This window comes from Euprymna scolopes, chromosome 15 (assembly GCF_053919585.1).
Source record: "Euprymna scolopes isolate OS-2025 chromosome 15, ASM5391958v1, whole genome shotgun sequence".
Lineage (NCBI taxonomy): Eukaryota > Metazoa > Mollusca > Cephalopoda > Sepiida > Sepiolidae > Euprymna > Euprymna scolopes.
Window position 1 is genome coordinate 5787729 of NC_136496.1, and position 26328 is coordinate 5814056.

Here is a 26328-nt window from a genome sequence, read left to right on the forward strand (position 1 = left end):
CTTCACCTTCGGGTTGTATGCAGTTTTGACAGTGCCCTTGTCCCACGCAGGACAGTTGAGCGTTTCGGGCATATTTCTCCTCATGTCCCCAAAAGGCAGGGTCCCCTCATTTGGGTTCCAACCAAAGTCCTTCATCAGAAATCGGTCGGAAGTATTGGCAGGTTTTTTAATTAAGTGAGGAGGTGGTTTTACCAAAAGGCGTTTTTTCGGGAATGTCACGCATTTTTGTGATTCCATTGCGACTACAGGAGATGGCGAAAAAAAAACCTGATTGATTCGAGAATTCTTCCCCTCTCTCTATCAATGTAATTATTTATGCCATTCGCCTCCTAATTAATTATGTCATACGACTCCTATGAATCGCCGTTTATTTACGTTATTCGGTTTCTGTGACGTCATCCAGTGTATGCAGTGACAAGCAAGATAACACGGTTTACAGCTTTATTATTTTACTAAGGCGATTTAATCAGGAAGTGATGCCTATGAACGCTAAAAAACAAATGGCCCTGATTGCTACACTCTTTCCTTCCCCCGCTTCGTTGGAATTCGCTTTCCTTTTAACTCCCCAAAGCAAGAACATTTAAACATGGACGTGTGAACTCCAAAGTATTTTTAGCCAATAAAAAATCTCCCCAAAACTAAAAAAATAACACCTATACGTGAATGTGATAAGCCAGTATGAACTTAGAAATTCCTATAAGACCTGGTCAAAAATCAGTTTTAGAGAAATTCCACTATAAGATAGGTACTGTCGCGAATGGACAATCAAACAAAAATAAATAGATCCGACTAAGCTTTTCTTTGTTTTAGCAAAAGGCATTTATTACCATTTTTTCCAGACAGTGTCTGCTTGTTTTTTTTTGTTTTGTTTTTTTATTGTTCATTTCTTCTGCCATGAGATTAACAAAACCCCGCAATCTTGACACCAGCTTAAAAGTTCTTGCCGCTATCCGGAGACACACGTAAATCTCTCCGGCTCACACTTTTCTTTCTCTTCCTCGACCACACGCCAACCATATTCAGCCACACTCGCCTTTGATTTTACGCGTTCATCTTCTCCGGTGCGGACTTTATTTCTCCCGACCACGTGGTGTCTTTTTCTTTCTTCTCACGGAAGCCCGTACACACTTCCTAATTTGCATATGTGTTTTTTCGGTTACTGCTGCTAATATCTTTACAAGCTTCTGCTGATTTTTTCCCACACACTCATATGCGTTCTGCTGCACCACTAGCAGGCTGAAAGAAAAAAAACAAAAAAACTCAGGAACGCATTCTTTACTAACCACCCCGTCTTCTCTGGGGCCGGGAGTGGCGAAAGGAAAAGGACAATCTTGGCTGACAATCAAGTTTCATGAACGCACGTGCTACAAAGTAAACGAACACACACGCACACGCACACACACACACACACACACACACACACACACACACACACACACACACACACACACACACGCACTGCCAGGTTGACAAATACTTACATATGTATATTTACAGCTATTATCAAACCAATTTCTTTATCCATGCACGTGTTTAACTATAAAAAATAACCTTTATATCCTTTTTTTTTCTTACCAGCAGGCATTGCCCGGTCGTAAAATACGCTTAGATATAATATTTGGATTAATGCAGATTTCATGTTTATTATCATATTATATTGGACCCAATATATAGTAATGATTTAAAAAGTTAAAAAAAAAAAAAATAAATAAATAACTCATGCGCCACCACCGAAAATTGAAACCAAAACTTTTAGTTTACAATTTACTTTTTTCTTTCACCTTAATAACTGAGCTATGAAAGCAGGTTTGATGCAGGGCTAAAAATTAAAACATAATCTTCAATTTCCTCCTTCGCTAAAACATAACTTTTATTTCAAATTCATATTAAATGTCAGTGTGGTCATTCGCTAAACACAAAGACGCTCTAAGATGGCTTCTACCAAAACCAAGGACCACGCCAAATCGCTAGGGCCTTATTTCCTGGTTGTTTTCATAGCTATCTAGCTGGATTTTATTTTTTCTTTCTCTTTCGCTTTATCTTTCTTTTCCCCAGTTTTTCTCTCGTCTTCTCTTGACTAGCCTTTCTTTTACTGGTTGTGACGGTTCTCTCTGAAAACTGAAAATGTTTATACCACTGTGAAAGTTATGCAGGAAACAAGAGAATTAGATGACTCAGAGAATGTCTTCCTGTCTCCTTCTCATCACACACACACACACGCGCGCACACACACACACACACACGCACACACACACACAAACATACACCTCGATGTTCTTCTCTTAATTTTGACTTTCTTACTTGAAACTGATTAGAGTTGTTTAGAATTTTTTTTTTTTGCACTGCCCCCCCCCTCCGCACAGTGAGTTTCAATCTCTATCCTCTTCTCCTATAGGAATTACTAGCAAAAACTTGTCTAGCTACAACCACATCTAAACTCTCAGGGGTCTCAACTGGGTATGTCAAACTCCCCGCAAGGGTCATAAGAGTCAGTTTATGTTGTCATACGGATCACATTTCTACAATTGTAGCTGAAATTGTTTGATATTATTGCAGAATATGTTTCTTTTCATTTAAAAACATGAAATAATTTTGATTCTTTTCAAGAATACACGTACAAACGTATATTTAGTTTAGCAAAACATATAACGAACGAAATGAGCATGAAATATTAATGAGGTTGTAAAGATAAGGAAAAAAAAAACGTTTCATTTTAACATTTAAAAAACAACTTTATTGGTTATCCCCGTTAGTAGCATGCATAAGAGAGAAACGGGTTAGTAGCTGAAAGTGTTCTTGTTTCGAAACGTAGATTTGATATTAGAAAAGCTTGTTGAAAGAGAGTGTCGTATCCCCGACGCACGCACGCGCGTCGAATCTACTCCAAAACAAAATAATGGCGCGGTGCCTCAACAGTAAAACCCAGTTGCGCGCGCGTGAATGTATAAACATCGTTTTAGCTGCGCGTACATTTTTTTTTTTACCCACCCACGCAAATTCGGTGTTCCTTAAACGAAATTTCAGTTATTCGTGCGGACGTCAGTTAAAGCATCTTACGTCATAAGAAAGTTATTCTTTTCATCCAATCAGATTACAGGTAAAAACAAATTTAAAAAAATGTTTGTTTTTTCTGAAAGCCTCCCTGGAGCCGGTCGGACAAGTATAAAAAGGGCACTTTTCGCCCACATCGAGGAGTCGACCTTTGAACACCATGGCGTAAACATCAACATCGACCCGTCCGCGTTTGGACGTTAAACACGCGTGTGCCCCTCAATTAATTCCTCCACGTAGATACGGGCTTGCAACCCTAAGGGACTTTTTATTCCTCTTTTCTATCTCCCCGCTAAGTAAGCGGTAGGGTTTTTATAGTTTAATTCTTTGAAAAAAGACTGGTTATTTCTCACCAGGAACTCTTACTTGTCTCCTTCAGAACATTCAATTAATTCAGTCGAATACTTTCTTTGATTATTTCAATACATAAAAAAAACATTCAATTACCTATCACATATAGATCTTTTTATACCTCAGTTGAGGAACTGTCTTTTTTTTTATTACATGGAAAAACATTGAATTATCTCAGTCACAGAAAGAGGCTTTCGACTAAGAAAAAACTTTCGTATTCTCTCTTTTTCTTTTACAATCTTTTATAAAAAAATAAATATTGTATTTAATTTATCCATTTGTCTCAGTCATCCTTGCTTGCTTGTTTCAACACCATTTTTTACACTTGATTCTTCTTCTGATTCAACTACCACTCTTTATTATTATACCTTTTGAGTCTGCAAACATCACGCTGGGGGACCCACGGCTCCCGCAACAAGGGAATAGTTCAGTGTTCGTGCGTGCTTGTATTTATAGGAATCGTGGAAAGAGTTTCTGACGTGGAGACGTAGATTAGACAAGCCGGTTTAATGAGAAATAATGAGAAAAATGTTCATGTGCATCACGTCGTGCGGTAGGAGTGTGTGTGCGTGCAGAGACGGAGGCAAAGTCTCATGGTAGGGAAGAGAGTACGTGTGTGAACCGCACGCGGGAGCAAGTCGGTGTTTTAAGATAGCCATGTTCGCTTGTATGTACACACACTAGCCCGGGGCCAAAGGACCCAGGCGATGTCTGCTGTCAACAGTAGTCAGAGAGAGAGAGAGAGAGAGAGAGAGAGAGAGAGAGAGAGAGAGAGAGAGAGAGAGAGGGGGGGGGAGAGATTGTTGCTGGTTTCATAGTTTATGCACTCGGTCACGTAACTGAGAGCTGACTTGTGACTAGACAAGCCAGGAAGAGAGTAGATTTAAAACCTCGAGCCGCGAGTTCGTCTGCTACAAGTTCTTTACTTAAAATATAACGAAAATTTAAATTAACTGTTCAGCAACAAATCAAATACACATACATTACAACAGTTTAAAATGGACAAGTATTCTAACAATTTTCTCCCGAGACTTTTTATTGCATGGACGTTTACCCTTCGTTGTGCAAAATCAAAAGAACTTTCTGGATTTATTCGAATTGGTCTTTCTGTGAGCCGCCTAAACCCTTTAAAAAGGCCAAATTTTCTTTCAATAAACAGTTGAGACCAAGCATAAGGACAGTGCTACGTCTGCTTAATCGCCACAATCCTCAACTCACGTAATCATACACTGTCACTCACATGCTCACACTTACAATGCGCGACACACACACACACACACACACACACACACACACACACACACACACACACACACACACACACACACACACACACACACAAACTGCTTGAATCCCTTAATATCATCTACTCGTTTAAAACAACTCACCAATTGAAATATTCCCAACAAGTTTTGAATACAGTTTTCTCGACGCCTGAAACTCACGGCTTTTATTAATCGATCCAGAATTCTAATGCCTCAGCTAATGAACCCCTTGTTTTTACAAGAACTCTAAAAATATTCACAAACATTCTATGTTTGCCTATTGCTGTAAACTTCCGTTTTAAACATATAGAAATTATCTTTTTTTTTTTTATAAATATATGTCTTCTTAACTCATTATTTTGTTTTGTTTACCGTATGACAATGTCTCATTTTTCTCATATTTGAATACAAAACCTGCAAAACCGTTTCACTGAAAATATTTCTCTGAATCCGTCTCATCACAAAAATACTTCTCCCATTACAAATCACCCTCAAGTAACACCTCAAAACCGGCGTGAACATATCCCTAAAAATTGATGACTTTCAACCCTAAAAACTAATGACTAGCCACCCTAAAACTTAACATTTCTTGTTCTCGACAATCTTTGGTATGTTGGGATTAAATTTCTTTGTAATTCCGAGTTTTATAAAAGCTGCCAAGTGATCATCAGTTAATCTAGTTTTCTAGAAAGTTTTCACATGAAGAGTTTTAAACATTTATTGTAAATCTTTCCTCGATTTTCATAATGCATGCAACTTCTTTGATAATAAAAGTGGTAATAATTCGAAAAATGTGTCTGTGTCGTTCTAAAGTTTTAAGCATGGATGTGCAGTGGGGGAGGAGTGTTCTAAAGATAGAGATTCCCAAGCACCTGCCTCTTTTACTCTTGTTTAAAAAGTACCCTTTTCAGAGGAATGTATTATAGACCCGGGCCCCACCGAAACTATACATATATTGGATAGCGCAAAAAAAAAAAAAAGCTTTGGTACAAAACACACACGCGCGTGCGCAACACACACTGCAAATACGAGTTTATTAATATTTCTATAGAAATAGTGTCCATTGTATTTAAAATATAGGACTGACTTAAATGAGATAATACGTATTATTAAATACTCAGAAAGTAATATTGTGCTACATAGTTCAATACAAATAATAAAATCACATTGTAAGAGACAATCATTAATTTACTCCTTCAGTTCAGAAACTCCTGCTAGACAATGTTGTTCTTTTTTTGCCCTGTTTCTTTCGAATGCTTCCGTTTTTTACGTAACGTTGCTTTGATATTTTTCTTCTGCGAAGAACTGCCGCACGTCGAAATTACTACGAGTTCCTTTCTCACGCCATTACAACAATGATCATATATATTATTGTAATGATATTCAAAAACTAGGTTACATCAAAAGGAGGTTACTATCATATTCTTGTCCAGGGTTGTCAGATGTGTCTTTTTAAAACCAAATTTCGCGAATTTTGTATATTTTAAAAGCAATTTAGCCTACAAAAAGTGTATTGGCTTTTTCCAAGCGTAACGTACGGACTAACTAAAGGAAGGAACAAGAAGAATATTATATAGCTACTAGCAGACCGCCTGGCGTTGCCCGGTGGTAAAATACGCTAGTATCTATATAATATTTTAATTTATGCAGATTTCGTATTTATAATTATAAAGCAAATTTGTCATCGATTATTACATTATACTCAATATATAGTAGTTTCAAAAGTAAAAAAAAATATTTCGGGCACCATCAACTAGAATCAAAACCAAAACAATTAACTCCCCAGGACTTATTTGTTATCGTCTATACAAGGTCCTTACCCATATAAAACGTAAAAAATAACGCTGTAAAATGGATAAATGTATATTTGTGCATGCATATAACAGCATTTTGTTGACGTATGCCCACCAAGTCCCAATTTTTCTTTTCAATTTTGCCCCCCTTAGCAGCTATTTTTACCAGCTAAAGACTAACTCGAATTGTTACACTTGGTAAAAAACTTGCCAACGATAAGTGCTAGATGAAATAGATTTTGACACAGAAAACAGTGTCCTTTAGAACTGAATTTAACCTAGTACTTTATCCATTACGCTACGGATTCTTGCGGACTTTCATCTGAAAAAAAAAAATCAGAAACTTGTGTTCCGTTTGGTTTTTAGTAGAGAGAGAGAGAGAGAGAGAGAGAGAGAGAGAGAGAGAGAGAGAGAGAGAGAGAGAGATTTTAGATGTGGTTGTAGCTAGACGAGTTTTTGCTGGTATTTTTTTTATAGGGGAAGGGAGTAGAGATTGAAACTCAGTGGGCGGAGGAGAACAGTGCAAAAAATAATAAATTCTAAACAATTCTAATCAGTTTCAAGTAAGAAAGTCAAAATTAAGAGAAAGATATCAAGTGTGCGTGTGAAGGGAAGGGGACAGGAAGTCATTCTTTGATGAAACATGTCATATCCCTTACCTCCTGCATGAATAGCTTAAAGTCTTCACTGTAACAGTAACATTTTCAGTTTTCAGAGAGAACCGTCACAAGAAGTAAAAGGAAGGTGGGTCTATACAAGGCGGTGAGAAGACAAGAGGAAAGCAAAATAAAAGATAAAGCAGAAGAAAAAGAAAAAGAGAAAGAGAAAGAAAAATTCCACCTAATAGTGATGAAAAAAAAAATCAGGAAATAGGGTTTAGTGATTTGGAAAAAAATCAGCTTTTTCTTATAAAAAAGAATTAAAAAAATAAAATAAAAATAAATGGACAAATAAAAAATAAAGGATTGCGACCAAAAATGGAGAACATCCATGGGAGGCAATTTAAGAGAAAATCCGTCTGGATTCTAAAAATGGAAACAAACTAAAAAAAAAAAAAAAAAAAAAAAAAAAAAAATACGCTCAATTTCGCTAAAACGTGGCGAATTCGTATACTAGTCCGGCCACGTAGTTGACCCTTGGCCAAAAGTGTCTTAGGTAGTTCATGTTCTGTTTTAATGAATGCTGTCATCCATCGCTAATTCATTATTTATGATGCCATAATGGATCTTTTCGATTTCTTTGGCCTCTGTTCTAGCAGATGACGTCATCTCTTAATGACGTCATTCATTGTGTACGGGAACAAGCAAGCAAGAAAAAAATGTTGTACACTTAAAAAGTCGATAATAATTAATATAACACGGTGGCATAGTTACAAGAATGTAACAAAAAACTGTGACAAAAAAAGTATGTGACAAAAAGTCTACGTCCGATATTATGGCTAAGACTGGCACAAATGACTGCTGCCATGATTATATTTACTACCTTCCAACACAGCCAGATGTGGTCCAGCCACATGTGGTCCAGCGTTTTTAAAGAAAAGACACTCTGGTCTCCACAAAATAGCCTTAACAACCCCATCGGCACTAACCAGTTGGGGCGCCTCAGGCATTTAGTAATAAACTAACATCAGTCCAAAGGAAAGAAGTGAAACCTGAGAGTGCTCCTCCTAGGACTATCCATTGCAATACCTCAGCCATACAGATAAAAGATTACCAAAATGACCCAGTTTCTGCCGAACTGATTGTTGAGATTGGATCTGTGACTGCTATGTATACCGACACAGAACGGTAAATGACTGCCGTCATAACGGACGCAACACTTTGTCGCAACTCCGGAAGTAGAGTTCATCTACTCCTAAAATAGAATAGATCGCTCTCATACTATAACGCCCCCTCCATCTTGTTAATTTTGCTTTATATATTAATACGATAGCATGTGTGTTATTTTGTGTGTCACATTTACATTTTTTTTCTTCCGAGTGACTGTTGTTTAATTGTTATGACCTTCCATTTCTTGTAATAAATAATTTTACCAAGAATTCTGCATAAGTTTTGGCTTTGGTTTCGATTATAACTGAAGGAACTCAAGTTATATATATATATATATATATATATATATATATATATATATATATATATAGTAACACATGCGATAAAAGATAGGGTACATAAAAAAAACAAAAGGATATAAAAAGAAATTTGGGAAGAGAACAAATATTTGTCGAACATGTGACAAGGGTAGAAATAAAAGGAGACACGAGGACGAATACAACTGCATGCGAGAAAGAACGAAAACACGGACAGACAAGTATAACATTTTAAAGTTAATTTTATTATATAAAAAAATCAAACTACGGTAGGAGGGGTGAGATCAAATAAAATAATTAAAAAAATTACGAGTATGTGGAAGGGGTATCCTAATCTACTATCTCAAAATGCCGACGAGAAATATATTGATAAAAAAAAATACAGCAATACAAACAAAACAATGGTAAAATGAACTCGCCACCTTAATATACAAGAGAGAGGTATGCAGAGATAGGGGACTCACCGTTTTTACTTTTTTTTTTTTTTTCGTTTTGTTTCGGGCGGTTGCTTAAAACAAATGTCTTCAATATCCGTCTCTTCGTTAGTCCATAATTCGAAAACATTTGTAAAGTTCGCCATTTCCTCGTCATTTTATGGTCGGCATTATCTCTTTTTGTTTCGGTTATTCTTCACCGTGTCCCTCGTGTTCGTAGTGTCGACATTCTATATTTGGATAACATCGGTTCGTTCACGTCGTTGTTGGGTGGAAATTTTCCACGTGCGCCCAACTCGGCGTGTAAGCCGAGTGTGTGTACAAAATTTCTCCCCCCCTCTCTCTCTCTCTCCATACTTTTCTTCAACTTTCCTTTCTTTCTTTGTTCGCTTAGTAACTAACAGGGGTCAGAAAGTGTGTCGCTGACAGGGTGACCCGGTCAACTCGCTCTCATTTGCTGAATGTTTTTCTCACCTCTCTCTCTTTCTCCGTACTTTTATCCTTCTCTTTCTCCTATACTCTCTCTCTCTCTCTTTCTCTTTCTTCTGCAGTCTCTCTTTTTCTTCCTTGTTCATTTTGCCTCAGCGATGTACTGATGCACCCAAGTAATATGGATATTTTTTTTTAATTACAATTTTATAATATATATGAATCGATAGAAAATTGACTCTATAATATATGAAATCTGCAAGAATTTAGGTATCATATTTATGCGTATTTTACGACCAGGTTATGCCGGGAGTTCCTGCTAACTTAGATAAATACTTGGCGCTGTTCTTCAGATTCTGCACTTCCATTTCTTGTTCTCTTTCGGCGGAGGAGCAGTCCTTCACGACTGAGACAATTGTTGTACCTTTTCTTCACGTTAAAAAACGACTCTGGTGTCTAACTTTGTCCGGTGGGGAGACATTGTAAATAGGGACAATAATATCAGGGCGTCACATTTACGCCGAACATCCACAGAATGGCAACAATTATATTACATGAAAAAGCCCAATGTGGAATTTCCACAGTCTTGTTAGTATGAAGTTAATGCCCTTTTCTTTTTGGGTTTATTTTAATAGTCCATACTTTTTTGGTTTCTTTTAAATGCGACTAGCCTGGATGTCCGGCGTTGCCCGGGTGTTTGGAGGTGTGTGTTGAGCAAATAAATAAATAAATAAATAAATAAAAAATTTAGTAGGCAGGCAGGCTCGAACCTGTACCGCGAAGGAGGAAAAGAACGTGAAAAAAACACCCCAAAAAACGTAACGTCTTTGCTGTTGCGTCCATCACCAAGCCGCAAACGATAGATGTTTAAATTAAGGCTAGTCAATCGAAAAGAGGGGATGACTTTCGAATATATCGGCAAAAAAAGCGACCTCTTCCTGTAGAAAAGTGCCCAGTTGAGGGTGAAGGAATTAATATTTTTAGCCAACTTTTTTATATTTGAGTCCGAAGGGTCGAGTTCAAAACGATACTGATCTCGTGAAAATATGTCAAAGGTTTTAGGTAAACATACAAACTTCCATACATACATACATTTAAACAGACAGGTGAGATTTATTTAAATGTGATGATTTTTTTTATTATTATTAATTATAAGACTCAGATCAGCTTGCTTGCTTGCTTGCGTCAATCAGATTTCTGACTTACGGTTTCAAAAAATTGCCTGGTTACCTATTTCATGGCCTCCCAGTCTTAAGTCCGATATTAAAAGCTACTACTGCTATTCAAAACATACACAAGGTCAACAATATTTTGTTTGTTTTAATTTATTTTAACGTGTTTTCCTTACAAATAAACGTAATTTTACCTCGTTTAGTTTAGTACGAAAAAAACCCCCTGTTTTTTTCATTTAATCTAAAGGCAATGATGTTAAGAGCTTTATTATCCATTGTACTCTGTATTGTTTTCATTGGTCGCCATGTTTGTTTTCGCGCGCGCGAGCGCGTGCATTCAATTTTTGCGCGTTTATACATTAATTCTGTATACTCACTATTCCTTAGCTAGCTATAACATATACTGACCCAACGGGTCATTGGTAATCTAGTTATTTATAAAACGCGTTCTGGCATTCTTTCGTTGATTACCAATCTTTTTCTTTTTTTTTATCTCCTTTGAAAAATCTCATTAAGAGACATTTGTAAAATATTGCATGTTTTTAATAAACACTTTTTAATTATTTGTAAAATCAAGATAATTTTGTAGAAACAATACATTTGCGTGAATTACGAGGTGCGTTCAATAAGTTTGCAGACCTTTTTTCGTATGGGCACTTTTATTGAATAGTCCACACATAAATCTTTAGTATCCTTCGAAGTAATCTCCGGCTGCAATACACTTGTTGTACCGTTCCAACAACTTCTGGAAGGCCCCCATGGAAGTCCTTTTGTGTGAGTGTGTCAATGACCCTTGTCACAACTTCTTTCATCTCATCAATTATCTCATAACGACAGCCTCTAAGGGTTTCCTTGAGTTTAAGGAATAACCAACAGTCACAGCGAGCAAGGTCTGGTTTATAGGGAGGGTGAGGAACTGTCTCGAGAGCCCTCTTGGTCAAATAGTCTGTGACAAGGATAGAGTTGTGCATTCACGCAAATCTTTCACATCCTCAGTCCCTCACGAATAATTATATTACAGTTCCCACACTGACATCAAACTGCGCACTTATTGTCTCTATAGACACACAATGATCCTTATCCATGAAATTCTTTATTTGGCTAATCAACTCTGGTGTTCTGACTTCCCTATTCCTCCCCCACCTCTCATCAGCCCTCACACTCTGTCGTCTTTGAATCTCTTATGCCACTTAAAAACTGATACTCGATTCATCCAAGATGGTACAAAATCAGTCTGAAGCATTCTATACGTTTCTGTAGCATTTTTTCGAGTTTAAAACAGAATTTTATTGTCTATCATTCTTCTAAAATGTCCTCACGTCCACATTGCATTTTTGAAATTCATCAGCTGTGACAATGAAGCTTTAGTAGGGTGTATTCCAATTTCTGCTGTAGCTGTTCATTTGAATCTGAAATCATAAAAATTGGCCAGTCATCTAATACGATGTATAGCAATAACACACTGAATTTTTGAAGAGTCTACAGTAATTTTAAATGCCTGTACAAAAAAGTCTGAAAACTTATTGAAGGCACGTCGTAGCATATGTTTTTGTTTGTGTTTTTTTTTTTATTGAACTTGCTCTAGGTATGATCTTTATACTTCAATTTTTAAAATTGTAATTGATTTAAATTACAATTTATTTTATTATATTTTCATAACAGCGAGTCAACCTACATCCATTAAAAAAATCTATTCATTTTCTTGTCAGTTTTATCTAAGGACGTGAATGTACAGTAGTTGTGCCATAGATCTAGTTTTACGCTTCTGAATTTTTTTAGATAAGGGTTGATTATTCGTATTAATTGGATTCTTCGGACTACTGTTCTCATCTTGGATGTTATTTTCAAAACGTTTCAGTTGATGTATCCTCCGATTTTCTTCAGATGTATCTTGTAGATCTTGGGATCTTTCTGTCGAACTCGAGAAACTGCACAGAATTTTGAACAGAATCTTTCGACACAGTGGATAAAGTACTTGATAAAATTCAGTTGTAAAAGTTACTCTTCTGGATGTTGAAGCAACAAAATCTCACCCCTTCACTGTTGAGGTCCCTTAATGTCAAGAAAGTTTTCTATTCTAATAGTTTATTTCCTCAAATAGCTAGATTTTGGAATTCCCTTCCTGCTACCTGCTTCCCGTATTGTACTGATATGCAGAAGCTTAACTGTAATGTAAACTTGTTAATCTTTCCTAGGCTTAACCCCAAATAGTAGCCCCTTATGTCCAAGTGGCGATGTGCCATGTTAGGGGTGAACGTGTATAAAAAAAAAAGACCCTACCAAATTACGTTCGTCATCCTGAGTTTCTATAAAAATAGGGTTTATTTCTTTTTCTATCATAAAATAATTCTCGTTTTGCCCACCTCTTCTATTCTAAAAAAAAATAGCCCTGTTCGATTGGTCAAGACGATTCTTCTTGACCAATCAGCGAAGAACCTATTTTGTCGAGCTGAACACAAAAACCCCTTATTCTTCCTTTTTCTCGAATGCGGTGTTGTCCAGTCAACAAGTAAAGAAACCGCTCTTCCTTAATTTGAACGAGACCACCTAAAGCTGTACATTCTGAAGACAGTCTATTTTCTTACACGTAAAAGAACTTTTTTTTTTTTTGTAGTTGGACTTCTAAAGCCCCAAACACAATCAGTTTTGCAAGGACTTTTTTTTTTTTTTTTTTTTTTAATGATTGTTTAATTTTATAATTAAATACATACATTATCATTATCTCAGTCTTCTGTACTTCCCTTTTTCAGTATTTTCCAACTTCGGCAAATGAGAACTGAACTGCCCCCGTGTCGTATTCTAATCTTTAAAATTCATAATACAACGAAATGTTCAATTGCTTTTAACACATAAACAAATAACTTTTCCCCCTTTCAATTCTTTTTTTATTATTAATCTTGGATGAGTTTCAGTATAAATCATCGTGTTCTTTATTTATCTTCTTTTTTAAATCCAATTTTAAAGTTTTCTAACGCTCATTATCGACAGTCTAAGTCTTACACATATCTTGCTTGCTAGGACCTCAGCGATGACGTCATTTTTCAGCTGATAGGCCATCTATTACGATGGCCGTATCTGTACTCCCTTTTTTCAGTATTTTCCAACTTTGGTAAATGAAAACTGAACTGCTCCCGTGCCAAATCATTTTATTTCTTCTATTTTGAAATGAGAATTAATAATCTCTATCTCTATTATATAAAAGTCACTTCGTGTGTGTGTGTGTGGGGGGGGGGTTCTTTATAGGTTCCGAAACGGCTGAGCCTCTCTTTTGCAAATTTCACTCAAAGGTAATTTATATGTCTGGCAGTGTTCTTAGATATGTTTTGTACAGAAATTCATCCGATAAGTATTGAAGATCGAAAAAGTCTCAGCAGATTATTTCTTCTAACAAAAAACAAACAGATTTATTGTCATCTGGAGATATAGCTCAGTGGTAGAGCATTCAACCAGATCAAATGATCCCCTGTTCAATTTTAATTTTTTCTTATTAATGAGTTCATTTTACAGTAAAAGAAGATATACCATTTACAATCACCGCAAATCATTTCTTCGTTTGCATATTTTAAAACTAAACATTAATCAAAAGTAACTTTTCCAGGGCATTCATCGTCAAGCCCAAATATCAGCTGACGTGATATTGTAAACAAACACAGACGGAATTTCATGAACGACATTATCATTATTATTTTTCTTTTAAAACATTTTTTTTTTTTTTTTAATTAGTCCACTGGGCAAATTTATTCCTCATAAAGGATTGATGCTATAATAATACATACAAAATCTGCATAAATTAAAATATGTTTAAGCGTATTATACGACCGGGCAACACCGGGCAGACAGTTAGTTTATAATATTAGAATAATTCAAACTACTGTTCTCATCTTGAGTGTTATTTTCACGATGTTTTAGCCGATGTAACCTCCAACCTTCTTCAGGTTTATCTCGTTGAATTCAGAAATTTTTCTTCCAAACTCGGAAATCTGTACGGAATTTTAAATGGAACATTTTATTTAATTCATGGAGATAGCATGTGAACGATCCGATGAAGTGAGAAGATTCAGTTCTAAGCGACACTCTTATGGAGGTTGAAGGTTCAATTCTCAATGTGAGCGATACTAAAATTACAATTGTTAATTACTCAAGACTTTTACCCGATCATGGCTGATGGAAACCAGTCATAAAAAGCGTCGCTCATCTCCTTCTGCTTAAGAATTGATTATATAATATTATAAATTGAATTTATAACAATAATATAATAATATATCATATTATAAATTGAATTTATAACAATAATATAATAATATATCATATTATAAATTGAATTTATAACAATAATATAATAATATATCATATTATAAATTGAATTTATAACAATAATATAATAATATATCATATTATAAATTGAATTTATAACAATAATATAATAATATATCATATTATAAATTGAATTTATAACAATAATATAATAATATATCATATTATAAATTGAATTTATAACAATAATATAATAATATATCATATTATAAATTGAATTTATAACAATAATATAATAATATATCATATTATAAATTGAATTTATAACAATAATATAATAATATATCATATTATAAATTGAATTTATAACAATAATATAATAATATATCATATTATAAATTGAATTTATAACAATAATATAATAATATATCATATTATAAATTGAATTTATAACAATAATATAATAATATATCATATTATAAATTGAATTAAAAAAAAATCTTAATGCTGCAATATTTTAAATTATAAATTTATTATATTTTTTACTAGAATATCTTGTCCTTTTCTTTTCCAGTTTTAACAACTAGTCTTTTACTTTTCCATGTTTAAGCTTAACCATATTACTTTTCATGCTCGCATTTTTCTATTTTAATCCATGATTTTTCCAGGCTTCTAATGAATTCACTTGTTCTTTGTTTAATTCGAGTCTTATTTTTTTTGCCCCCCCCAAAACCACATTTGTAATAACAATGTACAGCACTCGTATGCTTTCAATAAAATCCCCCAATTATCTCCATTTCATTCTTTCATTCTCTCTGTTTCACTTGTTACTTCTCTTTTCGTGACAGCAGTGAATTAGTAGAAACAGTAGTCGCTGAAAACTCTACTAATCTCCTCCGCTAATTTTGGGTCTAAACCTTTGAAATTTTAGATGTAGGTTTCTTGGACATGGATCAAAATTTTAATTTAATTTGAGCCCAAAGCAATAAATGTTAAGGGGTCAAAATTGGGGTCAAAGTTTTAAAAAATTGTCCTCTGCGGTCGCTACCAAATTACTCAGCCAATTTCTAGTCTAAACATTTGAAATTTTACATAAATGGTCACTTTACAGTATGCAAGACTGTTAAAGTTGAAAAAAAGGGATCTTGGCAAACTAGAAGAGTACTCGACTCAAAGTCAGCAGCGACCGGTGTTTGGTCAGATTCAGATCCTGATATTAAACTTTATTCATAATATAACTTCTGGCGAGAGTTTCAGTTTTTCAAATTTATTAATTTATTTATTAAATTGTTAGGTGAAAGTACAGAATAGTTAACAAAGTTCTCTTCCCATGTTAAGAATAGGTTTCTAAATAATAATGATGTTATTTCAGCGCGATCCATAAATTGCAGATTATTTAGAAAGTTATGCATAACATGGAGAAGGGGAGCTTTGTTAACTATTCTGTACTTTCATGGAAAAATTTAATAAATAAATTAATAAATAAAAATTCATACAAAACTTGGTAAACCAGAAGAGTAAACAACCTGAAACAAAAAATCTTTAGCAATGGCCAACGACTCTTTATCTGAGAGTCCATCTTTCAAACTCCTTGGCCTAACGTTCACAGGAAACATGAGTTGGAACAATTACATTGAAGGCATTGCCAGGGCCGCTGCAAGAAAGGTGAGCTCTCTCTACCGTGCTAGAAAACTACTAAAACCCGAAAGTATTCTGTACCTCTATAAGGCCACCATTCGCCCGTGTATGGAGTATTGCTGCCACATCTGGGCTGGTGCATCTGCTACTAGTCTCTCGCTCCTTGCTTGACAGGGTTCAAAAGAGAGTCGCAAACCTGATAGGCCCTGAACTGGCATCTAAGCTTCAGCCTCTGTCCCATCGACGAAATGTTGCATCCCGCTGCCTTTTCTACAAGTATTTTAGTGGTGAATGCTCTGACGAACTGCAATCACTTGTGCCCCCACGACGTGAGCACCCTCGACAAACCCGACAGGCTGCTAGATCCCACCCCCACACTGTAGAGATCCCTAGATGTAAAAGATCTTTTTACTCCAATAGTTTCTTCCCCAGAACCGCTAGACTCTGGAATTCCATTCCAGGTCCCTGCTTCCCCAACAGTACTGACGTGCAGAAGTTCAAGTGTAACGTGAACCGACACCTTGCTGCCCAAATCCCTACATAGTACCCCAGTAGTTGTTGCCCTTGATAGTAGCCCCCTACACCAAAGTAGCAATTTGCCTTGTTTGGGGTGAAAATGTAAAAAAAAAAAAAAAAAAAAAAAAAAAAATCAGGAACGAAATATTCTGATTTACCAGAATATTAAAAAAAATTAAAAAATTTCAAAACAAATGCAAGAAAAACACTGGAAATGAAAACAATCTTTAATATCAGGAACTGAATTTGATCGAAACCCGTTTTTGCTGACTTTGAGTCATGCATTTTTCTGGCTTTATGAGATTTAAAAAAATCGAATCATCTGCAGTTTAAGGACCGTCCTATTTATTTATTTATTTTTTGGAATAGGATTTTCAGGTAATATTTAATTTTTATGGCATCTATTGTTTATTAAATTGTTAGGTGAAAGTACAGAATGATTAACAAAACCCTCTGCCCTTGTTAAAAATAAATTTCTAAATAATAACACTATTATTTCAGTACGGTTCGTAAACTGTAGAAGTACCAAAAATTCAAAACGAGCGCAAAAAAAAAAAAAAAAAAAAAAAAATGTGAAAACACTTTGGAAATGAAAACATCGAATCTGGTTAGTACATAAATTAAAACTTTGGAAAGTTATAAACGAAACACACACACACACACACACACACACACACACACACACACACACACACACACACACACACACACACACACACACACACACAAAAGAAAGAAAGAAAAGAAAGAAAGAGAAAAAAAGGGCCAAAACCCTTCATGTTGTGCATTTACCCTATCTTGTTCCCAGTTGCCAATCATCACCTTCGGGTTGTATGCAGTTTTCGCAGTGCCGTTGTCCCAACCAGGAGAGCTGAGAGATTCGGGTACATTCCTTCTCATGTCCCAAAAGGGCAGGGTTCCTTCTTTCGGCTGCCAATTAAGGTTCCTCATTAGAAATCGGTCGTAATTAACGGCAGCACTTTTACTCAGGCGCGTTGGTTGGTGAACCAAAAGGCGCTTTTTCGGTGATTTCATGTATTTTTGCGACTTCATTGAGACTGGTTAATGATGGGGGGAGAGGGCGATAAATCCCGATTGATTCGAAAATTGACAACGACTAAGAATGAAGTGAAGACTTCTTCTTCTTCTTCTTCTTCTTCTTCTTCTTCTTCTTCTTCTTCTTCTTCTTCTTCGTTATCCTCCTTTTTTTCTTCTTCTTCCCTGAAACCCGTACCAAAAACGAAGAATTCATTTGTACTTTTCTTTATTCTTTTCTGCTTTTGGCCAAGTCAAAGTCGTTTGGGTTTCGTTGCTTAGCAACCAACAATAATGGCCCGCTAAAGAAAGGAGAGCGAGAACAGAAGATAAGCCTGACTCTGCCAGTGACTTCTTATTCGTGCAGAACGGACATGTACAGACTTATCAATATCTATATTGCGCTTCTAGTCAATCTTGTTATGTCGGCTTGCTATCTACTGGCCTCCCCACGAGGACAAACGTCGGTCTTTAATGTAGGCAAAATCCAGTTCTATCAAAAGGGAAACTCTGGATTTAGGGGAAGGTGGAGAAAAGAAAAACATATCTCGGTCTGGGAGAAGATCTCTTACTCTGATCAAAGATAGATCATATACTACACATTGATCCTTTTTGTCCCGATTTATTTGTCTCCCTATGAGGACTACGTTTAATGCGAGAGTAGTCTTTAATGAGGTAAAAATCCAGACACTATGAATTTGAATTTGTATTTTTTTCTTTTTTTTTTTTTTCATTTTTCGGATTACTGTTCTTATTTGGACTATAAATCTCACAACGTTTTAACCGATGTAACCCCCGACCTTCTTCAGGTGTGTCAAGACAAACTTGGGAATCTTTCTGTGGAACTCGGGGACCTTCTTTCGAACTTGGGAATCAGCACGGAGTTTTTAATGGAATCCTTTATTTAATCCACGAGGCCAGCATGCTCTTGTTTCGTTAGCCATGACCAAGTAGAAATCTTAAGTAATTCGCAAGGATCCGTAAGTGTAACAGATAAAGTATTAGGCAAAATTCAGTTCTAAGTGATACTCTTCTAGAGGTTGAAGGTTCAATCTGAAGTTTAATATAATGAACGTTTGTTCATGCCAGCTTCGACTGAAGCTGTTGTTCTCATGACAGATTCATTATGTTAAGAATAAATAGGTTTAAAACACCTTTATAATATTGCGTCATGCTGGCCTAATGGTAAGCGTACTTGACTCATTGTCTTAAGGTTTTGGTTTCGATCTCAGCTTGAGTATTTTTTAGGTTTTACTTAGAAAAAATATAATACTCGTATGCACATGTCTCAGTTTCTTTCCCTATTTTTTTTTACTTCATTTCTTTTAAAGGAATTTAAAATTACGTTTAATACCTACGGTATTTCTGTTTATAATAAATAAGAATTCTGCATTGATTAAAATATAATAGTTATGCTCATTTTACGACCGGGCAACGCTGGACGGCCTGCTCGTATATATGTAGAAGTGTATACAAAGAGGTACACCAGAAAACGCTAATTGGGATTAATTTTTCGACCAATTAGAACGTTTTCCGAGTGATTTGATCGACTTTAATGAAATAAAAGCAACAACTCGTTTAGCAACGCAACCTGTCAACTGGTATTTCAATGTTGCCAAAGCAAAATGCTGAAGACCCCCCCCCCAAAAAAAAAAAAATTAGGAGCAAAAACACTACAATGCAACGCCTGGTAGACACAGCTTACAGTAAAATACAAGGGATCCCCAGTAAATAAAGACATATGTATATTTGAAAATTGAAATGGTCGTCATCTCTTTCCTCCTTTGCCATGGACATGTTTCGGCGTTAGCTGTCCGAAGGAATAAACGAGAGGCCGATGCGATCGAATCTATTCCATACAATGTGGTGGAGTTTTCTTCTGTCTTTTTTTTTAATTTTTTACTTAAAAATCACCACTTATCAAGGCCCGAAGGCCACTCGAGGATAATGATTAATGAATGTAAGGTGGTAGTGTAGTAATCGTTAATGATGTAAATTGGGTAGAATTTGGATTATATATGAGAATGGCGCAACAAGAACTTGTTTACATTGGATTTGAAGGCTACCATGTTGTGTTTAACCGGGAAGCAGACCAGCGAGACAGTGTTCCACAGGTGGGCAGTTCTGGGAAAGAAAATTTGTTTATGGAATCTGTGTTTAGATTTAGGCACAGATAGAGAATCGGGGAAATCGTATGCAGTGGTTGTAGCTAGTTGAGTGTTTTTCTTGTGAAAGCTTGGCAAGGGGGGGCTGTAGATTGAAGTTCAGTCGAGCACTTGCCATGAAAATAGCGATAAAGTAGAGAGAGGCTTTAGAAACGATTTAAAATATTCCCAGTTGTTTTGATTTATTTGATTGGTTGAGCAAATGACAAGATTATCTCATTTCGTTTGGCGCATAGAAATCGAGCCTCGAGTATTGAAGGATGCCCTGACAAATGGAGCATGTGTGACTTGTGTCGACTTGTCACAAGACACAAGATTAACGACATTTCATGTTACTCTTCCACGCTAAGGCAAATGTCACAACATCGAGACAACTTCAGATAGTCGTATTATTTGGAGTCTATGGATTTCTCATTTTAACTATTATTTTCAAAACGTTTCGGCTGATGTCACCTTCGACCGTCTTCAGGTGTATCTTGTCAAACTCTGAAATCTTTCTGTCAAACTCTGAAATCTTTCTATCAAACTCGGAAATCTTTCTGTCAAACTCGGAAATCTTTCTGTCAAACTCTGAAATCTGCACAAAACTGTAACTTTACAACTGAATGGTTAAAGTGTAGTGAAGCCAAGACTACTATTTCTCCATTACATATCTCTTTCTCTCTACTCTGCACGCCTGTGGAACTCTGTTCCGTCTGCCTGCTTCCCACCTGACTACAACTTGGATGTCTTCAAGTCCAATGTTAACAAATTCCTAATGAACCTCCCCCTTAAGTAAACACTTCATCAAATCTCCACACTAACTTACTGGACTTGCAATAACCCTTATCCCTGTGTGGCTTCCGGGCCTTGATAAGTGGTGACCACCGTGTAAAAAAAAAATTTTTTTAAAATAAACAGAAGTAGACATAGTAGTAATTCTAAGGATATTAACTAACTCCGTTACTGGAGAGGGACTCGTGTAGTGAAGCCAAGACTACCATTTCTCCATTACATGTCTCTTTCTTTCTACTCTTCCCTTTCCCCTTCCTCCCTCCCTTCCTTCTTTCCTCCTTTCTTCAAAATTTGACCAGAGGTTGTAACCAATCAGGACGGAGAACAGTTCTGGTGGGAAAGACAAAAAGAGAGATACAAAAAGTGTTGGAAGCAAAAAGACGGAGACGCGAGTGGTTCCAGAGTCAGGGGACAAAAATGAAAATCACGAACTTTCTATAACCCGATACCACTTGTACGCTGAAATGTATATAAACCGTTTCGTTTGGAAATTCCTTTGTTTTCTTGATTATTATTCCCAGGTCGGTTTCTACTCCTGTCTTATTAATTTCGACGACTCCCCAAAAGGGGGACCCGCTGAAATGGTGACCTACCCAACAAGAATTACATTATGGTAACAGCCATAAAAGTACTTGCTAAAATTCCTTTGTAAAGTTACATCTTTCTGGAGGTTGAAGGTTCAATCTTCAGTGCGGGCGACACTCGAAAGTACAACTGTGTATTACTTAAGTCTTCTACCTATCCATGGCTGACGGAATGAGAGCATGCTACCCTCATTGATTAAAGAAAGGGTTCCAGTCGAAATTCCATGCAGATACCAGAGTTTGAAAAAGATTCTCGAGTTTAACAGAAAGATTCCCGAGTTCAACAAGATACGTTCGGAGCTTACATTGATCGAAATGTTGTGAAAATAACATTCAATATGAGAACAGTAGTCCAAAGAATCCAAATAATACGAACAGTCAATCCTCATCTAAAAAATTCAGAGACATAACTTCAAATAGGTTGTCACTATTCACTAAGCAAAGCCAGTAGAAAAATCCAGGGTATATTTTTTATATATAGAAATCGCTTCAGACAAGGCATAAAGCCATTTGATGTAATGAGCTAACATGAACGAAATATGATTTTTCGAAGTTAATTATTGTAGCTTATATGTGATATCATCTTCAAATCTTTCGTAAATTAACCTGTTAGGCTAATGAAGCTAAGAGATCATTAAATAAAAATTGAACCGAGAAGAGATCGTCTATTCATTTTATTATCCGCACTTGTCTACATGGAAAGAGAACATTTAATTTTTACACGAGAATAACTATGATGAAGGAATGGCTCTCAGTCCATTATACAATTGAGGAATTAATTGGTTTTTATGAATAGATCGTTTGAATGATAAGTCAAACTTATCGGTATTTGTGCACATTTTGAACTGGATGAATCTAAGTGTCCGCTCGGCTTTGCCGGAACATGATGTCAATTGCTCAAGTTTGTCTGTAATCTGACGTAAGACGCCGAGCAACTAACAGACGACGTTTAGATAAATATTGGAAGAGAAAAAACAAACAAACAAACAAATAAACAAACACTAGATAAAGTAAAAAAAGAATAACAATTGAATCTTTTTAAAACCTTTTTATACAATTTTTTTGAAAAGAAAACTTTGGGGGAAAAAAAGCAAAAAAAAAAAAAAAAAAAAAAACCCAAAAAACTTGAAAGTAAAAAAAGATGCATAATTTATTTTGAAAAATCTTTTGTTTGCTAAACATTATCTTTCAAAAAGTAAACCAAAAATTCCAAAAAACTGATTTTAGTCACCCTCGCATAAAAAATGGTTTTTCATAAAAAATTAAATGAATACTAAAACAAAATTACGGTAGGTGTTTTTTTTATTTTTTTTTATTCTTATTTATTTATTAATTTTACAATTTCCAAATTTCTGTTTCGTACGGTTGTTAAGATTTGATCCTCGGCGACACTCGGCCTACCTAATTCAGCGGTTGCGGTTGACGTTGTTCGAACATGTTTTCCCTTACATATACACACCCACATGTACGCACGCATGTACGCACACACACACGCACGCATATACACAGCATCATACACACACTCACATTCATGCGCATACACACACCTGAGCTGTGACGTCACTTCCTTTTAAGTGAAAACCAGACATGCGCACCCAGAACACTAACTCCAGTATAAAAGTCAACAAAACCTGTTAACTTCCCTTTTTTCATCCGGATCAGCATTCGAACTGCTTAGTCGACGAACCGACCGTGTGCTCTAACGTCACTCTATCTCCTCTTTGCCTCTGGTCCGTCAAAACAGACCTGTGTGCGACGCTCTACTGAGCTTAACCCTCTCTTTCTACAGGCCGGCTTGCCACATCGCGTTTCTCTATTGCATTCCCCCTTTCCTTCCACGCACGTAGTCGTCAACGGCTGAATGAACACGTGTACACCGAAGACTTTCATTTCTCAACAGAAAATAAACGACATGTTTATTTTATTCCAGCATTTGAGTTCTTTGTTTCCTTCATTCAATTCGTTTCATTATTTTTTCTTGTAGCGAGTTAGGGTATTTTATATCCTGGTCCGCAACAACGTCATATTTCGGGCTTAGCCGAATGGACGCTTAGATGCGTTCAGTTCAAAATCTACACAAGTACCAAATTATTGAAAACAGGATGCATCAAATGACCTTAGTGTTGAAAAAAAAAAAAAGGGTATTAGTAGGAGGTTTTGTTGCTTTTTTTTTTTATGACAAGGGCTAGGACAACAGAGTGGCCTCCGGGCCTTGATAAGTGGTGACCCCCATGAAAAAAAAAAAAATTCTTATTGTTTTGACTCTCGAGTATATATCTAACACAGTTAATCAACCGAGAACCACATCACTCTATATAAAAACACAGGATATCAATGGATATATACTACAGTATGCACGGCCAAAATGGAAGGAAGGAGTAAGACATTTTGTTCGGAGTCTTTAAAAATCTTCCAAAAACCAAGTAATTATCCAATCAGTACGAAATTTTCACCGATTATTAAGCAAAAAGGGACTTTATAATGCTGATATTTCCTTTTCATAATCTCTCTCTCTCTCTCTCTCTCTCTCTCTCTCTATATATATATATATATATATATATATATATATATATATATATATATATATAACTACTTCATTTACTCACATAAAATTAATATACGAAAGTATAAATTTATGCGTACAATTTAAGTATTTACTTCAAAAGTGCTCAATACGTAGGTAGAGCTAGTTAGTAAGTTATAAAATATATATGGCGATTAAGCTACACTGAATATTCTGCGTTTCATCCACTCTAGGACTCTTCAGGCTTATGCGGTCTATATGCCATAAGCCTATATATATATATATATATATATATATATATATATATATGTAGAACTTGGAAGAATACTCTTGGCTGGCGCAATTCATCATAATATCGCATTCACACCGTGGACTTAAACCTACTTAATAAATTCCCCAAGCGTTTTTATAAAAATTATATACATGCGTGCGTGTGAGTATATACGATTTTTTTTTTTAACAAAAACAGAAAAACAGTTAATTGGAAGAAATCATTGAATTTGATATTGTAAAAAGTTCAATATTGTAAAAAGTTCGTGGTGGGGAGTGGGAAAAAGCTAAGAAAACCCCCAAAAGAAAAGATTGAACCAAATAAAATGCCTATGGGGGGGGGGTGTAGTATGATGGTCCCTCCCAACCCTAATCTAAATGTTAGATCGCCCACTGTTTTCTCGGAACAAATAATAGGGTGGGAAAATGGGGTTGGAAGGTGATCTCCGAGTGGAGAAAGACCGAGGGCGGGGAAAGGGATGCATGGGTTGGGTAAACTCAGAGGTTCTCTAGTACCAAAAATAGGATCTCATTTGTACCACCAGCCAACAGTCTTTTTAAGGACTATGCTATTCTACGGGATGGGTTCCAAAGTACACAGGACTGCATGTGCCATGCTTTACGGAGGGAGCATGAATTCAAACCTAGCTCCTCGACATGTGCATAAACTAGTGTTATGCACCCACCTCTTATTGAAATCCACTCGAAGCAACCTCCTCCAATCGCATTTGATTTTCACTTTAAGTAGATGTTTAAAGTAAACAATTAGATCACGATCTGGAACAGATGTCTCCTTGTAGACCACTTTGAAGTGGGTGATCCAAATCACCATTCTCACTACTGCTAGGATGGCCAGAAAAACCATTCTTTTCTCCCCAGACAGCAGCGGATCAATGTTAGTGTCGATGCAAGCCGGTACCTCTTTGACATACTCCATGTGTCCCTGAAGTCGGCTGCAATAGAAAAAAGGCTTGCTCAGCCATTTCAATTTCATGGTCATTGCAGCACAGACACCAGGAAGTGATATCCCTGTCTACTTTGCAAAGTTTAGCAAAAAGGGGCGGTGTGTTCTGGACCAGTAGCCAGATAAGGGGAAAACTCAGAATTATTCAGAAAGTACTGTCCCTGCACTCAATTCTGCTATGATTGGATCTCCTCCTCTGACCATCCCAGCCACTCCCTAAGGGGATCTGAAGCAGTACCCACCACTAGTGCCTGATAAAGTTTCTTTTTAGGCTGTGAAAGAATATTAGTCCCCGGCACAGCTCTAACTGCAGCTTGGCATTTGGCAAAGAACTTTGATTCCCCCCTTAGCTTACGACGGTCTTTGACCAAGGGTCGGGTGTAAAGTTAGGAAAAGCACTTCCAACCACAGGGACTCATGGAACGTCTTCCTCTAGTGAATGACTTAGGTTTGCAACTTCTTGGTATGTCTATAACATTTGAGATCAGGCAGTCTCAGGCCTCCCTCGCTAGGACTTTGAGTACAGACCTCCCTGTGGAAGTGAGGAGAGGAGCTCTGAGAAAGCTTGGAGGCGTTCCACAGGAAGGGGAAGTACAGACAACTGGTAAAGGATGAGTGGGAAGATGTAAGTAGCGCACGCCTCTGCTCGACCCTTAAAGGGCAATCTCCGAATCCAAGTCTTCACCGACAATTCGACCTTTGTCTGTACTTCCGACCAATTTTTTTCCAGCTGTAGACCCGGTTCAAACCAGACACATCAGTCCAGATGAATATGCCCCATCTCCAGTTCCACGTTTGACGAAAGATTCCAAAACAAATGACGTGGAGACGGCGCACATAATGGGGAGCCAACTTTGGCACCAAAAATAAGTGGCGCCAAAAGCGGCAAGAGTGGAAGACAGAACAGAGAGAGGAAGTGGGAGTTAATTAGAGGGAAAAGAGAAAGTGTGTCTGAGCCTCACTTGTTGGTAGGTCTTAGTTATCAGCTCAGATCCCACCTCGTGAGGGGAGAGCACAGAAAGA

At 36.4% G+C, this 26328-nt stretch overlaps 1 protein-coding gene across 2 annotated transcripts in view; it reads right to left on the reverse strand.

Annotated features, from left to right (window-relative positions):
- LOC145293707 (cilia- and flagella-associated protein 107-like) overlaps positions 1 to 18318 on the reverse strand; it is a 30187-nt gene extending 11869 nt beyond the window's left edge. Inside the window, exons 1-2 of one of the 2 annotated variants that reach the window (XM_080140137.1) lie at positions 17782 to 17889; positions 1 to 1236 (exon numbers count right to left, since the gene is read on the reverse strand). The exon at positions 1 to 1236 is cut by the window's left edge and continues 24 nt beyond it. In XM_080140137.1, coding sequence (XP_079996263.1) covers positions 1 to 237 — 237 coding nt within the window. In that variant the 5' untranslated portion in view covers positions 238 to 1236; positions 17782 to 17889. Of the gene's footprint in view, positions 1237 to 17781 lie in introns of both variants that reach the window. The other variant, XM_080140138.1, reaches the window with a different exon arrangement.
- Between the last annotated feature and the right edge of the window lie 8010 nt (positions 18319 to 26328).